This window comes from Pristis pectinata, chromosome 4 (genome assembly GCF_009764475.1).
Source record: "Pristis pectinata isolate sPriPec2 chromosome 4, sPriPec2.1.pri, whole genome shotgun sequence".
Lineage (NCBI taxonomy): Eukaryota > Metazoa > Chordata > Chondrichthyes > Rhinopristiformes > Pristidae > Pristis > Pristis pectinata.
This window is the reverse complement of record NC_067408.1, coordinates 86,428,653-86,453,234: the sequence shown is the minus strand read 5'-3', so window position 1 is coordinate 86,453,234 and position 24,582 is coordinate 86,428,653. Positions and strand designations below refer to the sequence as shown.

General features: G+C 38.6%; 3 protein-coding genes across 3 annotated transcripts in view; all 3 read right to left on the bottom strand.

Moving 5' to 3' along the window:
* Nucleotides 1–595: 595 nt before the first annotated feature.
* On the bottom strand, nt 596–9,369 carry LOC127569386 (beta/gamma crystallin domain-containing protein 3-like). Its single transcript, XM_052013982.1, has 4 exons — nt 8,718–9,369; nt 7,066–7,224; nt 6,475–6,634; nt 596–1,587 (listed from the first exon to the last, which is right to left on the bottom strand). Exons 1-4 carry the CDS (start codon nt 8,751–8,753, stop codon nt 1,496–1,498), a joined length of 447 nt encoding a protein of 148 aa, XP_051869942.1. The 5' UTR covers nt 8,754–9,369; the 3' UTR covers nt 596–1,495.
* Nucleotides 9,368–22,884, bottom strand: LOC127569659 (beta/gamma crystallin domain-containing protein 3-like). Its single transcript, XM_052014459.1, has 7 exons — nt 22,819–22,884; nt 18,999–19,141; nt 18,785–18,911; nt 17,507–17,539; nt 16,001–16,110; nt 12,420–12,549; nt 9,368–10,349 (listed from the first exon to the last, which is right to left on the bottom strand). Exons 1-7 carry the CDS (start codon nt 22,882–22,884, stop codon nt 10,206–10,208), a joined length of 753 nt encoding a protein of 250 aa, XP_051870419.1. The 3' UTR covers nt 9,368–10,205.
* LOC127569384 (uncharacterized) overlaps nt 19,000–24,582 on the bottom strand; it is a 35,100-nt gene continuing 29,517 nt past the window's right edge. Inside the window, exons 10-11 of the mRNA XM_052013979.1 lie at nt 22,819–22,946; nt 19,000–19,141 (exon numbers count right to left, since the gene is read on the bottom strand). Of these exons, the coding sequence (XP_051869939.1) occupies nt 22,932–22,946 (15 nt within the window). The 3' untranslated portion in view covers nt 19,000–19,141; nt 22,819–22,931. The remainder of the gene's footprint in view (nt 19,142–22,818; nt 22,947–24,582) is intronic.

Genomic DNA, 24,582 nt, shown 5'->3' with positions numbered 1-24,582 from the left:
AAAATCATTGTTTGTTAATGTACCTTTTGTGTGTGCTTTACTATTACTTTATAGCGACCCCTGTTGTTTAGTTTAACTAAATGTAAAACTTGAATGTCAGATGTTTAGATTGATTAATAGAGTGGTATAAAGCAAACCAATGGATGTTTTGTTTGGAGTACGCTGCTATAACATTCATTCTATTGCTTAAGGCTTGCAACTGAAAGGCCTTTCTTCTACCATTTTGGATGTCATAGAGGAAGGAAGGCTGGAGCCATTGTGGGTTGGGGAGTGGGGCAGCATTGGGACCTGCATGATCAGTAGTCGTTCAAAAAAAAAGGTGGTGGTCACAGTTGGCTGCTGAGGACCAGTGTGGGTAGACAAGGACATGCAAAGAGGGAGACTTGGGTTGGGAAACTGGTAGGGACTAAAGAATGGAGTGGTTAGGTATTTCTCAGGCAGGTTCTATTCATGCATTGTTGATGCAATGGCTATATAATAGCAGATAAATTCAGATTAAAATGGGGAGAATGTTTAAGTATAGTGACCAGTTAATTCTGAGGAAAATAAGACCGCTCTAGTTTGTGTTTAGTAAAGAAAATCAAACATTTCCTGGTAACGTTTTAATATTTTAATCCAGTGGTTCAAGAGATCTATTATTATACCTTAGCTAAAATTTAACATTGAATTACATCGTCACCCGAGTCAGCTTTCTCTAGGGCACAGGTATATATTTGAGGCAGATGAAATATCATATCGCTCGCTTGCTCCCTCTCTCTCCCTCCATTCTAAAGTACAAGGAAACTGGCAGGTAAACTTCCTAGAGAATTAATTGGTATGAAAACATTCATCCACATATTGATCCCGTTTTTTCTGATCAAGAACATAATACAAATACAATCTTTACTTATTTACAATAATTTAAAAATCAGTACAAATTAACATTAATCCAAGGTAAGCCTTAGCATTTGAAGCTATAGTTGTATAAAAAATTAACATACTTAAAAAAAATAAGGTTAAATGTCAAACTACATAGAGTTTATCAATGCAATAGAGATTTTTATACTGATGCAGTGAGCTTTGCATTTTCAAATGTGGTTATTTTGATTTGGGGCCTTGTAAATTCTAGTTGGATTACATTGGAACCTACTGTTAGATTTCAATGTAATAATGTTCCAAATTATACTGGACTCAAGGAAACATCTGTGTCCTTTGCCCTTAACACTAAGTTGCATTGTAGAGAATGGTGGTGTTTTCTGTGACTCTTTGATTGATTAATATGAATTAGCAGTTCTAGTTTAAGTGGAGAATAAGCAAGTAAATGTGCAATTGTTTTCTCTCCAGTGCAGTATCTGTTTGCCAAAAGAATGGTGCTACTCAGCTGTGATTATTTGGCTTGGAAATAACCTCAACTGTATAAATTTAAATTGCCTGAAAGGCATTAGGCTTTTAGTTTTGGCAATGATTACAGTTTTAATTGCTCAATCCAAACAATATTTTTGTTTGTCTGTTTTCCTCATCTCAGCATTTCAATGTCCCAGAACTGTGTTTGTTGTTCTTCTTCTGCCATGTTTAAAATGACGTTATCCTTGTCATTGAAATCACCACCTGAAAAATAGTACAAAAATTGTTTGTAGATACTAAAATTGGTATGCAATGAACAACAATTTAGTTTATCTCTGGTCTTCTCTTTTAAGAGGGCAAGAGTTTCTATCTTGTGGTTACTTCTTTAATTTCCCAAATATAGGAGTTATCTTTTATAATCCCTTGAGTAATTATACCAAATTATCACCTTAGCATAGAATTGTTTCTGGGAACACTGATGATTTAACCTACTGTGCAAGTCTCACTTGATCTTGCAAAAACCAAATCAAAGATTGGAGGAGAGACCTCTGCCCATTTGTGTTTTTATGCAGCAGCAGAGTTGTATATCCAGGCAGTTTTTATTTCCAGGTAAGGAAAATACAGACAACAGTGTTTGATTTAATGCAAGGTGAAAAAATATTTTATGCTAAACTTCTAAGATGGCCAACAACTCAGTAAGTTATAGAGTCACAGAACAGAGAAACAAGCTTTTCCTTGGAGCAGACTCGATGGGCCGAATGGCCTGCTTCTGCTCCCTTATCTTGTGAAGCCCTTCAGCCCCTTCCAGCCGTACTAATCTAATTTTTTGTTTTCTCTCCCCACATTCCCATCAAATCTCCTCAGATTCTACCATCCACATATACAAGGGACAATTTACCTCACAACCTAGAAGTCTCTGGGATGTGGGAGCACCTATGTAAACACTTGTGGTCACAGGGAGAATGTGTAAACTCCAAACAGGCAGCACCAGAGGTCAGGATGGAACCTGGGTCTCTGGAGCTGTGAGGCAGCAGTTCTACTAACTGCACCACCAAACCGTCCCAAATCTATTTCCCTGTAACTTATTTTCTCTGATGTATCCATTCATTCCCCCTTGATTTTCCTGTTACTCATCTGCACCATGAATAACTTACAGTAGCCAGTTAACCCCCAGCACATCTTTGGGATTGAGGGGCAGGCAGATGGGTAGGGAAATACAGGAGCATGCAGTAGAAACCCCATGCAGACACAGGGTGAATGTGGAAAAGACCCACACGCAGTACCCAAGGTCAGAATTGAACCTGTGTTGCTAGAAAGTGCGTGGCAGCAGAATTATCTGCCGTGCTACTCCACCACCCCCATATTAAGTATGTGACATGAAGAAAGTTGCAAAGCATGATTGAGTAGAGCAGCATGGAATTATGTTAAGAGCATCATGTTTGAGCAATATATCTAGCAGAGTAGATGAGGGGGAACCATTGGAATTGGTGTTAGATTTTCAAGCTGCTTTGATAAGGTTCCACATTGGAGGTTAAAGCACGTGTCATTGGGGATAATAGATTAGGACAGATTGAGAGTTGTTTAATAGATAAGAAACAAAGGGGAGGAAATAAATGTGTCCTTGGGTTTGGCAATGTTGTGACAAGCACTATTGCAGGAGTGGTGCTTGGCCCAGCAAGTCACAATCTATATTCATGATTTGGCCAAGGAAGTCCAATGTAACATTTCTAACTTTGCTGATAACAAGAAACTAGTGGGAATGGGAATAGTGATGAGAATGTAAAGAGGCTGCAAAGGAATGTAGAAAAGCAGAGCAAGTGAGTAACATGGCAGATGGAGCACTTTATGGAAAAATGTGGGGTTATTCACAAATACCAAGTAGATAGATTGCTTTGAAAATCAACATTTCCCAATCTGTACATAAGTCACTGAAAGCTAACATGCAAATGTAGCAGACAATTACAGTAAAGGTAAATATACTATTTGGCTTTAAGAGATTTTGAATACAGAAGTAAAGATGTCCAACTACAATTACATAGTACCACACTTGGAATATTGTGTACAATTTTGATGTCATCTTAAAAAAGGATATACTTTGTGTTGAGGGAGTGTAACGAGGATTCACCAGTAGGTCCTGAAATCAGTATGCAGGGCCTCTATCCCAAGCGTTTTGAAGAATGAGCTTACCTCATTGAGACAATGCAAAGGCTTAGGAGGGCTCAACAGGGTAGACATAGGGAAGATGTTTCCCATGGCTAAGCAAAGTAGGACTCGAGCCCAACGCATCACGGACACCAGCCTCCCCTCAGACTCTGTCTTTACCTCTCGCTGTCTTGGTGAAGCAGCCAGCATAATCAAAGACCCCACCCACCCAGGTCATTCTCTCTTCTCTCCTCTTCCATTGGGTAGAAGATACAGGAGCCTGAGGGCACGTACCACCAGACTGAAGGACAGCTTCTACCCCACTGTGATAAGGCTATTGAACGGTTCCCTTATACAATGAGATGGACTCTGACCTCACGATCTACTTTGTTGTGACCTTGCACCTTATTGCACTGCACTTTCTCTGTAGCTGTGACACTTTACTCTCTACTGTTATTGTTTTTACCTGTGCTACATCAATGCACTCTGTACTAACTCAATGTAACTGCACTGTGTAATGAATTGACCTGTATGATCGGTATATGCAAGAAAAGTTTTTCACTGTACCTCAGTACAAGTGACAATAATAAACCAATACCAGTCCCAAACTAAGGGCTTAGACTGAAATGAGAAATTTCTTCATAGGTGTTTGGGGTACAGAATTCACCCTCTGGAGACTCGGTTATTGATGGCATTCACTCTAGTGATTGACAGATTTCTGGATGTTAGAGGAAGTAAGGAATATAGAGAGGGGCAGGAAAATGGTTTTGAAATAAAAGATTAACCATAATCTTGTTGAATGGCAGAGCAAGCTTAAGGAGCCAAATGACCCACCCTCATTCTGCTCCTGCTTTTTGTGTTTTCACACTGCCAATGTAGCAGAAAGGAAGAGGACAAAGCAGGCTTGAGTAAGATTAAAAGATGTGACACAAAGACATGCATAGCTTACATCCATAAGTTTCCAAAGCTGCATATTTTATTTAGAAGAAATGGGGAATTAAAGGAAAAGTTATTCAATATACAAGTTTAGCCAAGTGAAGAAGGTTATCTTCAGGTTTGGGATGGAATTGTAGAGAGGTTGGGACATCCGGAGTGAAAATGAGCCAGCTGGGGCCAAGAAATTTTCCAAATGGTGGAAGAAATCAGAAGTCTTATGAATACAAGTGGGAAAAGACTGTACAAAGAGAGTCCCCGCACCACTGCTCTGCAGGACAGGAATAGCCTGAAATGATAGGTCTACTGGGACTCGAGTACATGCAAACCTCAAGGATGGATGGATGTTTCTAGGACTGAACATTTGTAGCTTTGAGGAAAGATTGGATAAGCTATGGTTGTTTTCTTTAGAACAGAGGAGGCTGATGACTTAATTGAGGTATATAAAACTATGAGAAGTCTGGACAGAATAAATAGAAAGCATCTATTTCTCTTAGAGCTGTCAGCAATCAGGCCCATAGAATTAAGATAATTGATAGAAGGGAGGTGAGAAACATCTAGAAAGTGGTAGGAGGTCCTGAACTCACTGCCTAAAAGGCTGCTCAAGGTAGAAACTGCCTTCATGTGCACTTGAAGAGCTTTGTGACCTACAGATCAAGTCCATGGCATGGAACACGAGATTAGGCTGGATAGTTCTTTATTGACTGCCAAAAACTTCATGGTCCTAATGATCTCCCCCACTGTCTTATTTTCTATGATATCTAGGTGGTAGTTGTGTGTGGTTGGGGGGCTACGAGATTAGAGATTGTGGAGGGAAGAAATGAGATCAGTGACTGGGAAACAGTTGCTTGATGTGCGTTCAAAAGGAGTGTTCAGCCCCTGCAAGGTAGAAGGTCAGTCGGCTAAACACCCCCACTGCCTTTGTCAGCAGGCTTGATGACAGTGCCTGGGTGGTCCCAAGTGAGCAAGTTCAGAAGCAGGTGGATTAGAATGAGTAAGTGGAGTGGAAAATTTGAAGTGGTTAATTTCATGCCAGCAGTTTGTAATGAACAGATCTACATAGGTTAAGAAACTGGAGGGAACAGTCTCGGTGGATTGGAAATTCTGAAGATGGGAATGACTGGTATGAAGAATGCTGGCCAAAGAAATGGGCATGAGGGCAAAAGGCAATGGAAGGATTCGACATTATGTCTGCTTCTCAATACATAGAGGTTGAGATTATAGGGGGTTGAGGATGAATTGGGTTCAGAGAAGAGAATATTGGAAGGGATGGTGAAAATGTGGCAAGGGTTAACAGTGAAGCGAGACATTGGCTTAAAGGAAAGTTAAAGTGAAGGTGAAGGAGGAGCTAGAGGAATGTTGAATTAGAGTGCTTCTGAAATTTGCACTCCTTGATACCTGGATGGAAGGAAGAAAGTCTTTTATTAAAGCACCAAATGTTTTGAAGATTGAAATGGAACTGGAAATCAGGATAGCTTTCAGAGTAATTGGGTGCTGCTAGAGAGAATAGGCAGGAAAGAGCATGGTTGTGGCAGTGCCTGACAGTGATTTGAGAAAGGCTGAATAACTCAAATTTGTTAATAATAAAGGTTGAATCAGAATTGTGAAGGATAAAATTTTAGTTGGAATCTATGTGGATTAAGTGGGAGCCGGAGATGTTCACTGAGGAAGAGATGTTGCAATGAAAGTGAGTTTTGATAAATACCTTATCAAAAACAGGGTGGCAACCAGAAACTAATGAAGGTGAATAAGGTAAAGAATAAACAGAAATCTTGACAGAGGAATAGGGCTTCTTCAAGGTGGGCATTCTAGGAAGAGAAGTGGTAATGATCCAAAAGGAGGAGAAACAACTGCAGATGCTGGAAATCTGAAATAAAAACAGAAACGGCTGGTATACTTGGCAGACAAGGCAGCTGTGGTGACAAAACAAAAGGTGATGTTTCAGGTCTATCATCTTGTATCAGAACTGTGAAAGTTGGAAATAGGAGTTTGTGATATCTAAATTGAAAATTAAGCCTTTTTTTTTCCAGGTAGAAAATTGAGTCTCCTGTTTCTTTAGATAAAGTAACATATTACCTTTAACATCAAGTCGGAGGTTTAAATCCAGAAAAGAAGTAATGGTTCCATTGCTGTTGATTCTCCATTTCTGATGATTACGCCCATGCTCCGTCCAAAGATTTACTTTTGTTCCAGGTTTTCCTTGACCGCCAATGATGTCTATGCATGCATAGTTAGCCTGTAGGTAGATAATTTAGATCATTATTAACTTTAAGATGTTAAGTGAAAAATTAGTCCAGTAATTTTGGCAACTTGGAATACTGCACAAATGTGGGAAGTCCTGTGTTTGTTGGCTAGGTTCCCAAATGTGCTCTGGTATTGGACTTTGCACGAAGCCTAAAGCTTTAGTTCAAAACAACAGGTGACCACTGGGGACAATAGCGTAAATATTGTTGCACTTAATTATTAAATTATCCTGTTTTATAATGATATAATGTTGGTTGAATAGTCATTTAAATATTTTCACTAATCAATAGAATTATCTGAATTATTGTTTACAGCAGCCTTATGGTTTAAGGGATGTAACAATAGTCCTCTTCCTTTCTCTCTCTAGTAATACGGCAGAATGCTTGTGTAACTGGAATAGTTGTAGAACTACAGGTACACTACCTTGGATTTAATAAGTCCATTGCAATAAAACCACACCTGTGTAGTTTTACCATTGTAAGAACAGACAGATAACTTAGACCACCTTGGGTTTGCTGAGTCTCCACAAACCGTCACAAATGTTCTCGTTGCCTTGTTTTTAATTCTGAAGTACATCATGGGCTAATGAAACAAGAATAGCATAAAGTGAGAATTCAGTATGGCATTTAACTGTATATCAAATGGTCATTGATACTTATACATTTATTCATTAATTAGTCCTTCAAACCTTGCTCTTGGACTATACAAATAAATCCTATCAAAAAAAAACTTATTAAACAAAGCTCCCTAATGCATCCATTACATCCCTTCTTCACCATGGTCCTAATTTCCACTTCCCCTTCTCACCACCACCACCACCTCCCCCCCCTTCCCACTATGGGAACTTCTCTGTTCCTTCCACTATTCAAACAAAAATCAGAAAGATCAGCACAGATTTACATGTTTCTTTCCCAAATGACAAGGTAGTGGTTCAAAGTTTTGAGGAAATTTGAGTGTGGGTCAAGACAGCTGTTTTTTTTTCTTCTGAGAGGGAGGAGGCCAGAATCTAGAAAAAAAAATCGAGGCTGACTTCATTTACTCTTTCATCTCACTCAGCCTAGGTGACTGTTCTGTGCCTCAGATGTTATCCTAGCAGTACAAATGGTAATGAAATGGCCTGTTTTTTTGTTCCCATCTTACTATAATTAAGTGCTGAATTTTTGAGTAAGGTGTGGCGCTGATGAGGATCAATGATCTGCAATGGCAAGTGTTGATAAAGAAATTAAATCAAAGTAAATTAGTTTTGCTTTTTTAAAGTCCAGAGTGACTAGAATTGATTCAAGCTAGTTGAGTTCTTGTTTCAGAATGTTAAATTTGATTCAAAATATTATCTGTATTTTGGTAATAGAGGGGTTAATAATTTACCACATTCAATCAAATTGTTAGGTGTTGTAGCTTAAATTCTATTAATACAGAAAATAAGGAGTATGTGGTTTTCCAAATGTTGATGGTCTTATGTTGTTTTGAAGTCTCAGTAATTATTTATATTTAAACAGTAGTTCGTGTGTACAAGAGATGTAGTAATAAAGCAAAGGGTTAAGGAAGTGTAAAGCAGTGGAAAGTGGCTGCCCCACCTCCAAATCTGAAATGATGCCAAAAAAACAACACAAACATTTTTTCCAGATACTTTTCTGTACCTTGTGATTGTATGTTCTATTCCTAGCCATTTTGATATTACACACACCCATCTGAACTATCAGGAAGTTAGAATGTATTTACCATCCACTAAAAGTTAAAGTTTTATCGGTGATATGGGATATATTTTCCTCTAAGTTACTTGAATCAACACAATTAATGTCACCTTTTTGAAACCAAAGTTAACATTGTCTCCTTGCCTGCTAGGTTCACGCTTGCCTCAAGCAGCAAATCCCTGCAAAGTGCAGAATCCACTGGCCATAAATCAAATACTATGCCACAGAAATACTTTGACAGCTATTTAAGCCACAGCCAAGGATTTTTGGCTGTCAAAACTGTCAGAGTTCAAATGTTTGTGAATGCCACTTATATAGAATTCAAAAACTCAAAAATTAGTCACATCATTTATATACTTTAAGTTGCAAAGCTTGGCATCTCACCTGTTTTAGAGGATGAAGTGATCCAATTGTTTTCATCCACTGAATTTATTCCAGTTGGTTATTTCACTACATTGCAAAACCAACTGCTTCCCTCTAAAGTTGGCATGTTCATAGGCCTATCCATCTAATTAGATGCAAACAATATAATTTGAAGGTTTGTGAATAGAAGCTGGGACTTTGAGTATATGTGCTCTTGTGAAGTATATCACCCACACCTAATCATAACTTCTTTTGAACAATGACGTTGCATGAAGAGGGTAGTGAGTGGTGGAAGTGATGGGGAGGTGAAGAAGGGTGGAGTGGCACGACTAGGGGGAAGATGTTGGATATTGGTGGAATCGGTTTGGCCTCCGCCACTGTGGCTTGAGATGGAAAGGTCTGGCGTTAGTCCAGGAGGGCCCAGGGGTCAGAGTGACTAATTGAGGAGTCAGAGGCTAGAAGGTCTGAGGCATGTGGACTATCGGCCCATTGTTATAATGGGCCAGTGAAGGTTTCACAACAGATATAGTCCAATGGATTCCTGCTGCAATCTTGCTATTTGCATGCACAATAGGTGCATTAGAAATAATAAGTTAATTTGAAGTTACATTAATCCTGTGGTATTTAGTTAGGAGTGCTGCCACTTAAACCCGCTTCAAGCTAATTTGTATCAATATTTCCAGTCTCCCACTTTAAAAACCCTACTTATTTGATGGTAATTAGCAAAAAATAGATGGTGAGTAGAAAATATTACATTTTACAGTGAATGGTGTTCTGCTGAGTTGTGGACTGAAATTAAGTGACATTGTTGTTGGTGCAAAGTGGAACATTTACTCCGCTTCAAAACTACCATAGCTGTCCCTGAGAATTTGACAGATAAAAGGGTGCATTTCTGTGGAGTTTCCACAAAAATTATACATCACACATAATTTAAGTGAATAAATAGTTTGTTTACCTACTACACCTCAGGAAGCCACTCAACTCACAGAATCCACGAACAGAGCAATCTCAATAATCCCATACCCTTTGTTGTTTTCCTGTAACTTATTCCCCTTTGATTCTTTTGTCATCCATCAACACTACGAGTATTTTACAGTAGCCAATTACAATACCAGCACATCTTTGGGAATGTGGGAGGGAACCAGAGCACCCAGGGAACTCCACAGACAGCACCAAGAGTTCAGGATTGAACCAGAGTTGCTGGAGATGTGAGGAAGTTGTGCTACCATACATCACAGAAGTTTACCTGGTTGCTAGCATCAATTCATGTCCTCTTCTACATGCCACAAATAATATTCAAAAATGCAACTGTTTGACTCTCTATTCACGTGACATCTGTTGTGTAAATCTTCCATGGATTTACTGTAATACTTTACAACTTTCAAATCATTCTGCTTATCTGCAAAGATGTTATCTCAACCAGAATCAACTACTTTCTCTGGACTTAATCCTTAGAATAGAAGTAATCTACCTTCCAGCTATCTGAATCGCATTCAGTAGTTTGCCTACTCACGTTCCACTGTTCACCTTTACCGAGTTTGGATACTGATAATATCCTATCTTCTTCAAGCAACTGGCACCTTCTGTAAGAATCAGTTCCTGACCTTCAAATGAATCAAGGCTATACAAGCCAATAGAAGGTGTAGAAAAATCCTAAAACAAATAATAGGTTCACACTGAGTTGATTTTACTTGAAAGCTACAGATATACAAGATGAAAAGAGAACAATTAAGCACAAAAAGTATGTTTTACTATGATACCAAGTGCAAATTGTAAAGTAATTACATTTAATATAGCACCTTAATGTCTTTTATCATTAAACATGTAACATTTAATTTTGCTGGAGCTTTGCATAAGATCTTATAATTTTAGTTGGTCATTTTAATCTAAATTTTGCAATCTTGATGCCTTGGAACATTTTAACTACATTAAAGGCATTTTAGAAATGTATGTTGTATGTGGTTAAATGTGCCAGTTAATTTATACTGTAGCAACTTGAAAGTAATCATCTTCAAAGTGATGGAAGAAGTTGTCAACAGTCATATCAAGTAGAACAGTGTCTCTATAAGAAATGGATCAGTTCACTTGGATAAAATTCCCTTAGTATTCATTGCTGTCATCATTGATGCATTCCTCACGTAACACTTGGGTACATAAATACATAGAAACACCATCACCTCCAATTGCTGCATTTTCATTTGGATTATTTTAATTTCATTTTCAGTCAAAATTCTGAAATTCCCCATCTAATAACTCAATGGGATGGCAGTGTAGGGGTTAGTGTAACGCTTTACAGCACCAGCGGTCACTGTCTGTAAGGAGTTTGTACGTTCTCCCAGTGTCTGCGTGGGTTTCCTCCGGGTGCTCCGGTTTTCCTCCCACATTCCAAAAAGGGCGTACAGGTTTGGAAGTTGTGGGCATGCTATGTTGGCACCGGAAACGTGGCAACACTTGCAGGCTGTCCCAGAACATTATGCAAGAAGATGCATTTCACTGTGTGTTTCGATGTACATGTGACTAATAAAGATATCTTATTTACCATGCATGTTGTAATGACTCAAGAAGAAATTGGCCCAAGCTCACCATCTTAGTTTGACCAGGAACGAGAAATAAATATATTGCTAGCAATATCATCATTAAAAACACATTGCCTCATGAGACTGCTTTTACCAGTGAGCTACCCAGCAATCTCTGCTTTATTCAAAATACTCAAATGGGTTAAGGACCAGTGAACTTCGGGAAGAGCTATGCATCTTGCTAAAGATGGGGACTAGCTCGGTGAAGTGTCTTATGTACTTAAGTATGCTATTGTTCCTTTATTTCCCAATGGTTTATGTCTGATGTGAAGATTCTAGTATTTTAGCTCTTCCATGGCTCGTTATGCTTCATTTACAATGATCAAACTTGAGGCCACTGAATTGTGTTTGACATTAATCCTGCCTTTTCCTGGGCAGTTGGGGTGCCATGTCATAAGCAATGCTTTCTGGGCTAGGCTTTGTGTTTGGGTGTCAACAGACCTGTCTCTCCGTGCCCTCATCTCTGAACAGAAACCATTGCCATTTTTCGGGCTCTGGTCATGAAGATGCCCTCAGTCTTACACCACCTCCTGCCATTTGAAGATTCTTGGCCTTCCATTCTCACAAGAGAGTGCTCTGTTTTCCATGCTGTGGGACCTATAAGTAAGTATCTAAACCACATTTCCTTATCTACTTAACAGAACACTAATCAACAATGGTAATCCTTTTTAAACCTGATACGTCTATGAAATCCACATAAAAAAAACATTGGTTGCTTGCCAGAAATGTTGTCAGTTGCCTAAGCAGTGGATCCAAATGAAGATTTATATGTCTCTTGGTGTTTTTTTTTGACTCTTTAAATACAGTTCTGTCATGCATCAGTAATAGTAATCTATGGGTCCATTGGAAATTTTGGAATATATTTTCCCCCCATCATGACGCACTTTTGCCAAAATATTTAACCAAGGAAGCAGAAGCAAGGAGTTTTGGAGGAAAAGAATCCATACGTTATTTGCTATCAAAGTTGATGAGAGAAGGAAAATGGAATGGGAAATTGAAAGAGATAAAAAGGAACCTACAATTACTTCCCATGTGGAAAAGGACAGATGAGCAAGCCATGGTAGAACTGACTGTGGAGAGTCAGCCTGGTTGTGAAACATGTATAGATATTGATTCATAGCACTGAGAGGTTACAAAATTCACTTACAGAAATGATGGGCTTAAGAGATCTGATTGATTTGCCTGACAGGCATCCCAGGGAATCAAGGTCTGGGTAGTGACCTTCCTCTAACACGTACTGACAGCCACTATAGTCTTCCTCATCATACAGAACCCAGCTGCAGAGAAGAGAAGGAAAATAAAGTTCACGACATTTTGTATGAATATCACATTTTCTGTATAAGACCATTCGGCCCATCGAGTCTGCTCTGCCATTCGATCATGGCTGATTTATTTTTCTCTCTCAACCCCATTTTCCTGCCTTCTCCCCGTAACCTTTGACAGCCTTACTAATCAAGAACCTATCAACCTCCACATATACCCAACGACTTGGCCTCCATAGCTGTCTGCGGCAATGAATTCCACAGATTCACCACCCTCTCGCTAAAGAAATTCCTCCTCATCTCTGTTCTAAAGGGACATCCTTCTATTCTGAGGCTGTGGCCTCTGGTCCTAGACTCTCCCACGACTGGAAACATCCTTTCCATGTCCACTCTATCCAGGCCTTTCAGTATTCGGTAAGTTTCAATGAGATCCCCCCTCATCCTCCTGAACTCCAGCGAGTACAGGGCCAGAACTATCAAACGCTCCTCATACCTTAACACTTTCATCCCGGGATCATTCTTGTAAACCTCCTTTGGACACTCTCCAACACCAGCACATCCTTAGATATGGGGCCCAAAACTGTTCACAATACTCCAAATGTGGTCTGACCAACACCTTATAAAGCCTCAGCATTACATCCTTGCTTTTATATTCTAGTCCTCTCGAAATGAATGCTAACGTTGCATTTGCCTTCCTTACTACTGACTCAACCTGTAAGTTAACCTTTAAGGAATCCTGCACTAGGACTCCCAAATCCCTTTGCTCCTCTGATTTCTGAATTCGCTCCCTGTTTAGAAAATAGTCTACACCTTTATTCCTTCTACCAAAATGCATGACTGTAAACTTCCCTATGCTGTATTCCATCTGCCACTTCTTTGCCCATTCTCCCAACCTGTCCAAGTCCTTCTGCAGACTCCCTGCTTCCTCAACACTACCTACCTGCCCCTCCACCTATCTTTGTATCATCCGCAAACTTGGCCACAAAGCCATCGATTCCATCATCCAGATCATTAACACATGACGTGAAAAGTAGCGGACCCAACACCGACCCCTGCGGAACAACACTAGTTACCGGCAGCCAACCAGAAAAGGCTCTTTGCCTTCTGCCAGTCAGCCAATCTTCTGTCCATGCTAGTACCTTTCCTGTAATACCATGGGCTCCTATCTTGTTTAGCAGCCTCATGTGCTGTACCTTGTCAAAGGCCTTCTGAAAATACAAGTAAACAACATCCACTGACTCTCTTTTGTCTATCCTGCCTGTTACTTGCTCAAAGAATTCCAACACATTTGTCAGGCAAGATATTCCCTTGAGGAAACCATGCTGACTTGGGCCTATTTTATCATGAGCTTCCAAGTACCCCAAAACCTCATCCTTAATAATGGACTCTAATATCTTACCAACCACTGAAGTCAGGCTTAACTGGCCTATAATTTCCTGTATTTTGCCTCCCTCCCTTCTTAAAGAGTGGAGTGACATTTGCGATTTTCCAGTCATCTGGAACCATTCCTGACTCGTGATTCTTGAAAGATCACTACTAATGCCTCCACAATCTCTTCTGCTACCTCTTTCAGAACCCTGGTCCATCTAGTCCAGGTGACTTATCTACCTTCAGACCTTTCAGCTTCCTAAGCACCTTCTCCTTAGTAATAGCGACTACACTCACTTCTGCCCCCGACTCTCGAATTTATGGCATGTTGCTGGTGTCTTCCACAGTGAAGACTGACACAAGATACTTATTCAGTTCGTCCACCACTTCTTTGTTTCCCCACTACTATCTCGCCAGCATCATTTTCCAGCAGTCCAATGAGTACTCTTGCCTCTCTTTTACTCTATATATCTGATAAAACTTTTGGTATTCTCTTTTATATTATTGGCTAGCTTACCTTCATATTTCAGCTTTTCTCCCCTTATTGATTTTTTTAGTTGCCTCCTGTTGGTTTTTAAAAGCTTCCCAATCCTCCAGCTTCCCACTAATTTTTGCAATATTGTATGCTCTCTCTTTTGCTTTTATGCTGTCTTTGACTTCCGTTGTCAGACACGGTTGCCTCATCCTCCCTGTAAAATGCTTCTTCTTCTTTGGGATGAACTGATCCTGCGTCTTCCGAATTACTGCCCGAAACTCCTGCCATTGCTGCTCTACCATCATCCCTGCTCGGGTCCCCTTCCAATCAGCTTTGGCCAGCTCCTCTCTCCTGCCTCTGTAGTTACCTTTACTCAGCTGTAATACCGATACATCCGATTTATCTTCTCCCTCTCAACTGCAGGATGAATTCCATCATATTACAATCAGTGCCTCCCAAGGGTTCCTTTACCTTAAGCTTGCTAATCAAATCTGGTTCATTGCACAACACCAAATCCAAAATTACCTTTTCGATTGTGGGCTTGACCACAAGCTGCTCTAAAAAGCCATCTCGTAGGCAATTCTACAAATTCCTTCTCTTGGGATCCAGTACCAGCGTGATTTTCCCAATCTACCTGCATATTGAAATCCCCCATGATCACCATAATATTGCCCTTTTTACATGCCTTCTCTATCTCCTGTTGTAATTTGTACCCCACATCCTGGCTACTATTCGGAGGCCTGTATATAATTCCCATCAGGGTCTTTTTACCCTTGCAGTTTCTTAACACTACCCACAAGGATTCTACATCGTCCGATCCTATGTTACTTCTTGCTAAGGATTTGATTTGATTTTTTACCAGCAAAGCCACCCCACCCCCCTCTGCCTCCCGCCTGTCTTTTTGATAGGATGTGTATCCTTGGATGTTTTGCTCCCAGATCTGATCTTCTTTCAACTACAAATATGTGATGTCCACCAGCATCATACCAGTCGATTTCTAATTGCGCTATAAGCTCATCTACGTTATTTTGTGTACTTTCTGCATTCGAGTATAACACCTTCAGTCCTGTATTCACCACCTTTCTTCTCAAATTTGTCTCCATGTGGCCTGAAGTGAAATTCTTATCCCTTTCTAAACTTACTGTCTTATTCTTTATTCTGGAGATTTCATTAACCTCTCCTGCACTCTCCTTCCCTTTCAGTTTATCCATACTTTTCCAATCTGTTGAACCCCACCCCCCCACTACAATACTGTATCACATATTGTAAAAATAATTTCTCTTGAAGGCCTTACATATTTTACTCTATTTATCCTCTAACATTGACATATAACATAGAAAAAAGTCCCTGGAGAGGACCTATTCCCATTGGCACCATAAAACCTGTTTTTGTTAATCAGGAAATGATGTTCCTCCTGAGCAGAGCAATTTTACAAACATTGCACTGACCACGCATCGTCAGGTGAGAAATTACTTTTTGAAATGAAGGTGACAACTGCTTGGATGGGTACCTAATTTTTATGGTTAAAATAGACACAGAAGATTGATAATTCTGCATTTATGCCCTGGTGTAACACATCGCAGTAATTATTTACTTTTTTTTTTGCATTTGATTCAATCTTACCATCCACGAAGAACCTTAAATGCATTTGGTTGTAAAGGTGGTAAGCTGGGCAATTCTGTTACAAATTCAACACTTTCTCCCTGAAAGTCAATTCCATTGTATGCTTGGATCTGTAACATAGATGCATAACAGTAGTTTTTCAAAAAATCTTTCAAAGAATTTATTTTTCTGTATTTCCTTATTCATACATAATGGCTAGGATTTTCCTCTCAGTGGCAAAAGGAATGCATTTTGTTATTCAACTCTCATATAGTTACACCTAGTTGTATCCGCAGAGACTGCAGGATTTGTGACCGAGTGAATACAAGTTCACTTTTGTACACAAACTGGAAAACAAAAAGTAAAAACAGGAAAAAAATGAAATACATTAAAGTTGTTTTTCTTTTTCTATTTTTTGAAGTCTGCTGCATTAATTTTTATTATGATAAAATGACACTCCAAATGTGTAAACATAATTTGTCAGGGTCCAAATAGTTCTTCAGCAGTGATTATTACTTATTAAGCCATTAAAAACTCACCCTGATTGACTGACACTAACTTTTTCATTGGTCATCTGTGCTCAACCACCTAATGAAGATTACAGTGGAAAGCTATTTTGATACTGTACTATATTACCAAATTAATTTTGGGACACACTCCAATTGCTACCTTTATTCTCAGATGAACATTTCTAGCAATCTTTCATCCATTATTTTAATGTTGGTCTTAAACATAGTTAAAATAACTGGCTTTAACCTTGGTCTTCAAAGAGCACACAAGAGAATATCACAGAAAATTAATGTGTTTGTTATTATCAACATAATACTAGGCTCAAAAGTGTACAATGTTGTAGCAAGAAACTATGTTAAATAGGAATCTAGAAACAAGTATATTATTTGATAACAGTAATTTACTTCAATAAATATGATTCAGGATAGGAATCCTTTTCCATTTCAGCTTAGTTGGCCATTTTTCTTGTATGATAAGTACATCAGAACACTTTTTGTATAAAATGCAAAAGCAGTAAATAATTTATTAAACATATACATTTTCTGAGTGGGATCAAGATAATTTTGGAAAATAAGTCACGTAAGTGTTGCAAACCTCCAGTATTGCCACAACATCCTGCAAATCAGATAATTCTGTTCAAGACAAATTAGGAAAACATGTAACCATATAAATCAGCAACTGATTGTACTTTCTAATCAGCACCTTTGAGATTCCTCCATAAGTAAAGCAGAATCGTGTTGCTTCCACCAAGGAGGAGAGTGTTGAAGAGAGCAATTTCCAGGTGCCTTTACCAACAACATATCATCATGCATAAAAGAATACTGCCACAACACATTCAGAAGGTTCCTTAACTAATACTTATGATGTTGACACCAGTCAACACATCACTATTGCAATTGAGCAGAACAGATGAAGGGAACTTGCCTCATTTCAAAAAATTAGTGCCAGCAACTGCAATAAAGTGAAGATTTTGGATAAAAATATTCATACTACATAATGTAATGCAACAAATTTTACCTGAAACTGTGCTTCATTCCCTCCAACAGCTTCCTGTAATATAATTCATAGAGTATTTGTTTCAGTCAAACTGAAGGAATATTTTATTATTTTGATAAAACACCTTTTAAACATTGATGGATCAATTAGGATAAAATTGGCTGAATTTTAAAAACAGAGCAGATTGTTTTTTTGAATTCTAGAATAGACATCTGACATTATTATCATGATTTTATATAAATGTATTATTGAATATTTCATATTTAATAATAAAATATTTTATCATTATAAATAACTAAAAATAGATGTTCAGGGGATACAATTTTGTTCCCATTTGAAAGCAATACATTTTGCTCTTAGTTTATTTCTATGCCAACAGTTAAAATGGAAACCTGCCTGTGTAAATTTGTCTGTGAGCAAGGTTGAGTAAACATGCAAAGTCACCACAGGCCTCTTCTGATTTCTAAAAACTTTATTAATAAAATAGTGACATCTACATCACCATGGGCCACTATTATGTTAAACATTTAAATTAGAGAATTCTTTAGATTTCTGTGTTTATAAAATGTTCTTTCTAGAACTAAAAGTAAGACCTCTATAAAAAGGTTGAAAAAACACTATGATGCTGGAGGAACTCGGCAGGCCAGGCAGCATCTGTGGAGAAAAGCAAGCGGTCAATGTTTCGGGTCAGGACCCTTCTTCAGGACTGCTGAAGTCATGAAGAAGGGTCCAGACCCAAAACATTGATTGCCTGCTTTTCTCCACAGATGCTGCCCTGGCCTGCCGAGTTCCTCCAAGCATCATAGTGTCTTTCATCTGGATTTCAGCCTCAGCAGTCCTTTGTTTCTCTACCTCTATAAGGTTGCCTTATTTCTAAATTTGATAGCTCCCCCCCGTGCCTATTTGACCAGTAGATTAACACTGGTTTTACATTCTAACCACTCTGCGTAAAGAAGTTTCTCCTGAATATCTTACTGGATTTATTAATAGTCACCATATTCAGGCCTAGTTGTTCTGGTGTCATCTATAGGTAGAAGCATCTCCATGTCTAAACATCAAACCTTCTTGTAACCTCAAAAACCTCAGTCTTCAGTCTCAGTCTTCCCATTTTTTGAGAATGAGAGTCCCAACCTGTTAAGCTTCTATTATTTCATGTATAGAACTGAGACATTATGCCTTCCAGATTTCCTGCATTTCCTTTGTTTATATTATGGGCATTGTTATTGAAGAATTCATCAGTCATGAGTAACCAGGCACTTAACAAGTATTCACTTTTTAAACTAACAGAAAATAAGTTACCAGCAGTATCGGGCGAATAGGACTTGATTGGCTTGTCTGATCCTCCCCAGCTATTGTGGTTCTGTACACTCCTTTCTCTAGGACATACTGCTCTCCAGAATAGTGTTCTTCATGATAGGCCACCCACCTAACAGTGAAACATTGAGATTTAATTATGAAATTAATTCATGAAATATCAATTATAATATGCCAAAATAATTGAAAATGTACATACACTCCACTTTTGACTTTAATTGACCGAGTTACTGTTTTGTATCCTCTACTTTCCAAGTTTGGAACCGCACTATTGAGAACGATGCTGTTGCCATTCTTTAAGTCTGCTTCCTCAAATAAAGTGACTTCAGGTTTCATATAATCCTAGTTGAAAAACAGTTAAAATATTGTTATGTGCAGGGAAAAAGGAATGAGTAATGTCCAGCGTTTACTTCCTATTCTAATTGCCTCTTGAATCCATGAGGCTTGTTGGGCCATTTCAGAGAGCAGATTTAATCACAGATGTATTAAGACCATACTGGATAAGGACCGATTTCCTTCCCTAAAGGATGTAGTGAATTAACTGGATGGGCAGATATGTGATTATGACAGTTATGTTGCTGGGCTAGTAATCCAAAAGGGACAGCTATGATCTAGAGATGCAAGTTTTAAATCTCAAAAAGCTAACTGAGTAACTTAAATTCAACTTATCAAGTCTGGAATAAAAAGCTGATAGTGTCTTAAAACATACAAGGTTCATTAATATCATTTTGGCAAGAAAATCCGCCTTACCCACATATCTGACTTCATACTCACAACAATACAGTTGACTTTAAATGACTTGAAAGAGTATTCCCTTCACATCAACTTAATTTACGTCATTGTCAATGTTCTTGAAGAATTTCACCAAGTATGGCCTTCACGTTAATATTAACTAGGTACTTAAACATATACCTTTTTTAAAAAAAAAGTTGAAGGCAAAATAAATTACCGTTTGTATTAGGTATCTAAATTGGCCTCTCAGTTCTTTGGCAGCGATTGTCGTTACTGTGCAGACCTTTTTCTAGAATTTACTGCTCTTCAGAATGATGTTATTTATTAGGCCATCTATCTAATCACAACACAGGAAAATGGAACGGGATTTTTATTACAAAGGAATTTTGTTATTGAGTCTAAAGCAAATATAGCCTTCATTCCAGCTGGTCTGTTTGTTGATACAACTAATTATTCTATATTTTACACAATAATTATTCCATTTGGAGAATACATTTTTTGGAAGACACTTTAAACTTTTGTTTTAAGTGCATGTTAAAGATAATTCCAATTGAAGAAGAATGGGGGTTGCCCCGTCCAACATACTTAATCAAATAGGGCTGTGAATTGCTCCGGCTCTGAACATTTTCTCAGCTCACCTCCAACAAAACTTCCTGTGAGAGTGGAACTAATCTTAAGAGCTATTTAACTGATGGTGACTATACACAAGATCCAAGTTAGTAAGCTGCAGTACATAGATGAGACTTGTATTTGTGCGAGTTCGGAGGTAGCTCCAAGCCATAATTGACTCATTCACTTAAGCGTATGCGAGGTGGATTTGACACTCAATATCCACAACAAAACCTGTTCCCAGACTGCAACACCATTGTAAGTGGGATTAGTATAGGTAGGTACTTGATGGTTGGCAGGCCAAGGGGCCTGTTTCTGTGCTCTATGACTCTGATAAAGGATCATGGCGAGGTCCTGGAAGACATATCATACCTTAGGAACTGCCTCACAGCAAAGTTGAAGACTATAGTGAATTACATCATCAATGCACCAGCAGAGCCTCTGGCCGATTGAGGAAAGGGGTGTTTGAAGATCAAAACTTAAAGCCTAATACAAAACCCATAGTCTACCAGGCAGCAATGATCCCAGTTCCTCCTGCTTCTGAGACTTGACTACCTACAACAGGCATCTCAAGGCACTGGAAAGATCCCACCAATTCTGTTTTCACAAATCCACTGAGGAGATAAGTGAACCAGTATCCCTGGCAACCACCCGCAGGAGGGAGGCCCGAGTTACACTCTACTCTAGTTACTTCTATTGTTCTCATGGCAGAAACCAGACTCACAAAATAGGCACTCTATTCTGAACTCATGGGAGAACAGAGGAACAGATTTAAGGATTGTACTCAAAGCCTCCTTGAAAATATGCAAATTCCCACTGACTCTTGCAATCGCTGGCCCACAGCCACTCATAATAGAGAAGAGCATTCAGGATTATACTGAGAACCGCAGTCATCAGAAGCAGACAGAAACCATGCAAAAATGGCAAAAGGAGCGCACCACCTCAAAAACTCTATCAGCTCACTCTACTGGGCCCCATCTGTAGAAGAATCTGCAGTTCTGTCATCGGCCTCATTGGTCTCATCAGAATGCATCGGCAGTTCCCCAAGACTGAGAATGACTTGTATCCACTCCAGTTCTGAGATTCAATCAATATAACAAACAATGGATCGTGTAGTTATTTCATCTCACTGATTATGGGATCCTACTTTGCACATAAAACATAAAATGCTGGAAACCCTGAGCAGGTCAGACAGCTTCTGTGGAACCAGAAACAAACTGAACATTTCAGGTTTAAAACTCTGTCAAAATATCCTGATGATGAGTTTTGGACCCAAAACATTGACTCAGTTTCTCTTTCAACAGCTGCTACATAACATGATTATTAATTCAGATGATTAATTATTCATTACATTCTCAAATATTACTTATTTGTCAGTGTGAAAGTGGTCATCAAACTTGAGCTTGATTTTAACCTAATTAGAACGGGGCAGATGAAGATCTGACACCCAAACTAAATCCCCTTGAGTTTTAGCTGGTTGGCAATCAATGGAGCATGAAATTAAGTAGGGTGTAGATCAGGGATTCAGATAAAACGTGACCTGTTTTTGGCAGGTGCATCTGTTTACAATAATAGCTTCAAAAGTAATACTTCTTAAAAATGATTTAGCACTACCTGGATTCATTGATATAACCAATAATATCAAGGTCCTTTAATAATAAATTAGCTATCGGCATACACAGAAAGACACAGGCAACATGAAAGTGCATTTTCTATGTCATTAATAAAAAGCATAAGCAGCAAACAAAAACTTCAGATGAATTTCCATTTGGATAGCAGATCATTAACATCAATTCAAAATTGTATATTTCTTGTTTAAAAATTGATGACCTCTCAAACTATATCATGTTTAAACTTGGAAAAAATTAGGAGTGGTACTGTTGATCCTTCGCTTAAATTCGAAGATATTTGGAGTCCATTTATTCAATATTTTCACATGATGTAGATCCCCTTTCAATAACTTTCCAACTTGGAGGAACGAACTTGACGACATAATATTGCTCTGTTTCTACTGAAAAATTTTAGCCCAGTTTTTGTTTTTTTTTGTTTTTTTTTTTGAAATTTTCTTTGTTTAGTTTAGTTTATATTGTTTACAATTTTTCTTACTGATTTGGGTTTTTTAAAATTTATATAATAAATCTTTTTCTTTCTTTTATATTTATTTACTAAGAGATCGTTGGATCTACAGATTTTTTTTATATTTTATTGTTCTTTATGACTATCTATGCTATGATTGTTATCCTGATCTCTTTGTAGTACATGTATAAATATTGATGCTATATATCAATCTGTATTAATTTGAAAACTAATAAAAAGATTGAAAAAGAAAGTAAAAATTGATGACCGATTTAGAACTCGCATTAAGAAATTGAGGTATATTTTTAAACTGACAACATGTTGTTTTAGGATTTTCTTGCATTTACTAAAAATTAGTAATCATGTTGTGTATCTCAGCTCACATTGCCATCTAAAGCTCATTCGAGAGACCATTTATCTAAAGAAGAAGAAACATCCTTGAATGACCAAAACCTGAGGAGGAGTCAGGGTATGGCTCAGACCAACTAAATTCCCAGATCAGGGTGAAGTGAGGTGTCAGCATGGGAAGGAGAGCTAAATAGGAGATAACATTTGGTATTCAGTTAATTAATGTCAAACCGTTAAAATAATCAGTAACTCACAGCCAGAATATACCGCATTGATTGTACCGCACTGTCAAAATCCACCCCATGCCTGCCAATCCTCATACTCTCCTTCCTCCAGCAGGTACTGGTGTCCTTGGTAACAGTCTTTTTCATAACAGACCCATCTAGATGGCAAAGATGAATCAATTAAAATAGTGCTTAAGACAGTACGTCAGCAGGAAAGAAATATTTGTTGAAAAATCAAAAAACATTGGTAATCTGAAATAAAAAAACAGAAAATGCTAGAAACATTCAGTAGGTCAGGCGTCATCTATGGAAAGAGAAATAGACTAGCAAGACCCTTCAACAGAACTGGGAAGGGAGAAATCAAGTTAGTTTTAAACTTGCAGAGAAGCTGGGACATCGGGAATATCTCTGATAGGTTGCGGGGGGTGAGGGCTATGGTTGCCATGGTGATAAATTGTAGGTCATTCCGATGGGTTAGCGGGGCAATCAGAGGGGAAGAAAATAAACAGAAAGTCATGGGATGCGAGCAGTTAGAAGATGAGAATACAAACAAACGAACTTGAAAAGGTGCGACATGCAGGGCTGTAGGACATGCTCAGCTCATGGCAAGAGGAAAAACAGCCAATATCACAGATGGATAACTTGCAGCAGAAATTGCCAGTTCCAATACAAATAAAGAAAGCAAATTACCTTAAGTTGTACAATTCTACATTGAATCCTGAAGGCTGCAGTGTGCCCAGATGGAAGGCCTGGTGCTGTTCCTCGAGATTATGTTGGGCATCGTTAAAACACTACGAGGTCAGAATGGGAGTGGACCGGAGAGTTAAAGTGGCAAGCGACAGGGAGATCCGAGTCACACATGCAGACTGAATACAGGTGCTTTGCAAAGCAGTCACCCAATGCAGAGCAGAACATACGGTGGCATGCAAAAGTTAGGGCACCCCTGGTCAAAATTTCTGTTACTGTGAATGGCTAAGCGAGTAAAAGATGACCTGATTTCCAAAAGGCATAAAGTTAAAGATGACATATTCCTTTAATATTTTTAAGCAAGATTACTTTTTTTTTATTTCCATCTTTTACAGTTTCAAAATAACAAAAAAGGAAAAGGGCCTGAAGCAAAAGTTTGGGCACTCTGCATAGCCTGTACTTAGTAACACTCCCTTTGGCAAGTATCACAGCTTGTAAACACTTTCTGTAGCCAGCTAAGAGTCTTTCAATTCTTGTTTGGGTGATTTTCACCCATTCTTCCTTGCAAAAGCCTTCTAGTTCTGTGAGATTCTTAGGCCATCTTGCATGCACTGCTCTGTTGACATCTATCCACAGATTTTCGATGATGTTTAGGTTGGGGGACTGTGAGGGCCATGGCAAACCCTTCAGCTTGTGCCTCTTGAGGTAGTCCATTGTGGACTTTGAGGCGTGTTTAGGATCGTTATCCTGTTGTAGAAGCCATCCTCTTTTCATCTTCAGCTTTTTTTTTACAGACGGTGTGATGTTTGCTTCCAGAATTTGCTGGTGTTTAATTGAATTCATTCTTCCTTCTACTAGTGAGATGTTCCCCATGCCACTGGCTGCAACACAAGCCCAAAGCATGATCGATCCACCCCTGTGCTTAACAGTTGGAGAGGTGCTCTTTTCATGAAATTCTGCACCCTTTTTTCTCCAAACATACCTTTGCTCATTGCGGCCAAAAAGTTCTATTTTAACTTCATCAGTCCACAGGACTTGTTTCCAAAATGCATCAGGCTTGTTTAGATGTTCCTCTGCAAACTTCTGACACTGAATTTTGTGGTGAGG